General features: G+C 40.7%; 1 protein-coding gene across 2 annotated transcripts in view; it reads right to left on the bottom strand.

Moving 5' to 3' along the window:
• LOC117955457 (myotonin-protein kinase) overlaps positions 1–3,068 on the bottom strand; it is a 32,052-nt gene that overhangs the window by 13,229 nt on the left and 15,755 nt on the right. For both annotated transcript variants that reach the window (XM_034889985.1, XM_034889986.1), the window contains exons 10-12: positions 2,835–2,989; positions 1,534–1,613; positions 1,335–1,431 (exon numbers count right to left, since the gene is read on the bottom strand). In XM_034889985.1, coding sequence (XP_034745876.1) covers positions 1,335–1,431; positions 1,534–1,613; positions 2,835–2,989 — 332 coding nt within the window. The remainder of the gene's footprint in view (positions 1–1,334; positions 1,432–1,533; positions 1,614–2,834; positions 2,990–3,068) is intronic.

The following is a 3,068-nucleotide window of genomic DNA, read 5'->3' as shown; positions in this document are numbered from 1 at the left end:
ATATATATATATATATATATATATATACACTGCTGGGTGGCTTAATCTTCAGTGTGTAACTATTTTATATTTTTTTAAATTGCAAAATGACACTTTTTTTAGCATGTTGAAGCAGCTCCTGATGTGTATCTGTATTTTTTGTGTTTTTTAGTCACTTTTTGTTTTTTTTTAGGTTTATTTAGGGTTTTTAGTCACTTAGAAAATCTGTGTTAAAATCGCTTCTGTCAACTTGGGAACTTTTCTCTTAGGTAACTGTATGTGAGTGAGAAGTGGTGCATCCAATACATGCGCATGTGAAAGAACGTCTCTGTAACTTGTACATTGAACTGTTGGCTGTGGGGTTACATCCGTACTATCTGCCAAGGGAGTTCACGTCCGCCACAGTGATCGCTGTTTACATTACACCCCCTGTTGGTGCAGAGGCATATGCTGACGTAAACCAAACCAGTGTCTCACGACTTCAGACGCAGCAGCCCAATGCTGTTATGGTTTTCACTGGGGATTTAAATCATGTTTCACTGGACAAAATTACTCCTGGACTTTTAACAATATATTGTGTGAGACCCTGCAATTCAAACACTAGGAAGCCGTGAGAGAGCAAATGATCAAAACCTTTTCTTTAACAAGTTTAGCTCACAGCCATCACCTACCTTCTCTACCACACCCCAAGCCCCCAAACCTCCTCACTGCCTCCTCCCCTCCATCCCTTGATCACACACCTCCTCCCTCACTCTCCTGCGAGGTGCCCATTGGACCCAACTCCCCCACCACTGCAGCACAACTGTAACTAGTCTAACTAAAGTTCTATATTGTATTGAACAGTGCAGTAAATTATGGAGTAATGGAGTAAAACGTTTTGCCTCTGAGATGTAGTGGAGTAGCAGTATAGTAGGATTAGTATTAAAAGAAAAATACAGTTCCAAAGTCAAGTACAAGTACCCTGGACATTGTGCTTACAGTGCTTGAGTGAATACACTTAGTAACATTCAGAGTTTATACTGTTTAACTACTATACTGTATTGTAAGTTTGGGAAATAGTCTGTGTAAACCATGGTTTTAAACAACAAAACATAATTCTGCAGTGTACTTCACACATTGGTTCATGTGTTTTTGTAAAGGACGATCAATCACCTGGTTATACCTTGAAATTGAATGAATATGCGCGTTTCTAGTGGAATCTAGATACACACTTTCAGGAAACAAAAGGATAGGGGGAGACTTCCAGTGGGAGGGGAAATTCTAGGTGACTGTATCTGCAAGGTTACAGTTGCAACCTGACCAAAGGACAAATGGAAGATCAGATATGTACAGACTTTAAGTTGATAATGTCTCACCAGTTTCTCCAGTGTGTAAAGATGCTCATAGTCCGTTAGCCTTGTGTGGTCAATCTTCATCATGATGTCTTGACTGCGGTCAATGGCACCTGTCTGACTATGAAAGAGAGACCAATTAAACAATGCCCAGATGACATAATAAAAAGCCAGTTAGCGTTGTTCAAATTAAATAAAGCATAAACAATGAATTTAAGTTTACCAGGTAGCGGTGTAAGAGTATCCAACAAAAGCCAAGTGCACTCCTATTGGAGCTCTGTCCATTACGTCAGACAGCGTCTCCTACAGAACACAACAGATACCAGTAACCATCAGAAGTTACCCAGCTTGCCGGCAGCATTCATGTGACTCTGAGGTGAGATTCTATAACGTTCACAAAAGTGAAGGGAGAATCTGTGGGATTACAAACCTCTCTGGCTCTGTACAGAGACACAGCACCTCTGCTCAGCCTAGGTGAAAAAATGTGTAGGCCTTTTTTAATTGGTTATCAACTTCAAAGTAACACATATTTTATAAAAACATAGACTTGAAATGTTAAAAAGATCCCATGGCATGACAATCTCACTTTATGAGGTTTTTAAACCTGGCGTGCCTATGTTCCCCAGGTGGCTAGAAATGGCAATAGGTGTAAACTGAGGCCTGGGTATCTTGCTCTGGCTTTGAGAAACTTGGCTACCATCGAGATAATCCCCTTTCTCTGCTTTGCCCGCGCAAAGAATCTGGCCCCGCAATGTGAAAGAGAGCGACATCATGTGTTTCAAAAGAAAAAAGTGGTTGGTCAAGGCCACACACCTATCCCCCCCCCCCTTCTCAATAGCTACAGACACATAAAAGGCACACCCTAAGATAAACTCATTGTGGGACTGTCTCTTATGGCTGTAATTCTGCACCAAGGCTAAATTTGGGGGAAAAAAACTTAGATACAGTTTTAGCGGACCACTAAGGCCAATATAAAAGAGACTTCAGGTACAGTATTAGGGGACCACTAAGGCCATTATAAAAGAGACTTCAGATACAGTATTAGGGGACCACTAAAGTCTATATAAAACAGACTTAAGATACAGTATTAAGGGACCACTTAGGCCTATATAAAAGAGACTTAAGATACAGTATTAGGGGACCATTAACGCCTATGTAAAAGCATCCTAAAAGCACCATGTCATGGGACCTTTAATAAATGTTTCAGGTTGGTTTTACGCCTGTGAGAAAGGGCTGAGACGCGAGCCTGACGGAGCAGATGCAGACAGCTGCATAGATAAAAATTAGAGCCTGTTATGCGTCTGACCAATGATGTAATGTAACATAGTACAAATACTTTGTTATTGTACTTAAGTAGAATTTTCTGTTTACTTTGTTATTCATATTTCGGGAAAATTTTACATGGTAACAGACAATGACCACCCCGACGACAGTTGTGAGGAAGATATTGTTATTGTTTTCAGACACAACCTAGGTTACATCATACTTGCATGACGTGGTAAGTAGATTATCAAAAGACATTACCATTTCACTAAGACAGTCATCCAGAATGTCAAAGTTGGAAGTGTCAGTTGAATTAAATACTTCAGGCAGGAAGGGGGCAGGGAGTATATGCAGGGAATCCCAGTCTAGTCCACTGAAAAAGGGATGGCTCCTGAAGTCACTAAAGCCTTTCCTCCCTGTGATGGCCACAGTCATGGCCATACAGCCAGCTTAAGAGCGGTAACCTCAAGCACTTATATTTTTCCTTAGGTTTAG

Source organism: Etheostoma cragini, chromosome 13 (genome assembly GCF_013103735.1).
Source record: "Etheostoma cragini isolate CJK2018 chromosome 13, CSU_Ecrag_1.0, whole genome shotgun sequence".
In the NCBI taxonomy this organism is placed as follows: domain Eukaryota; kingdom Metazoa; phylum Chordata; class Actinopteri; order Perciformes; family Percidae; genus Etheostoma; species Etheostoma cragini.
Note: the sequence above shows the minus strand (reverse complement) of the source record. Positions and strands in the feature narration are given on the sequence as shown.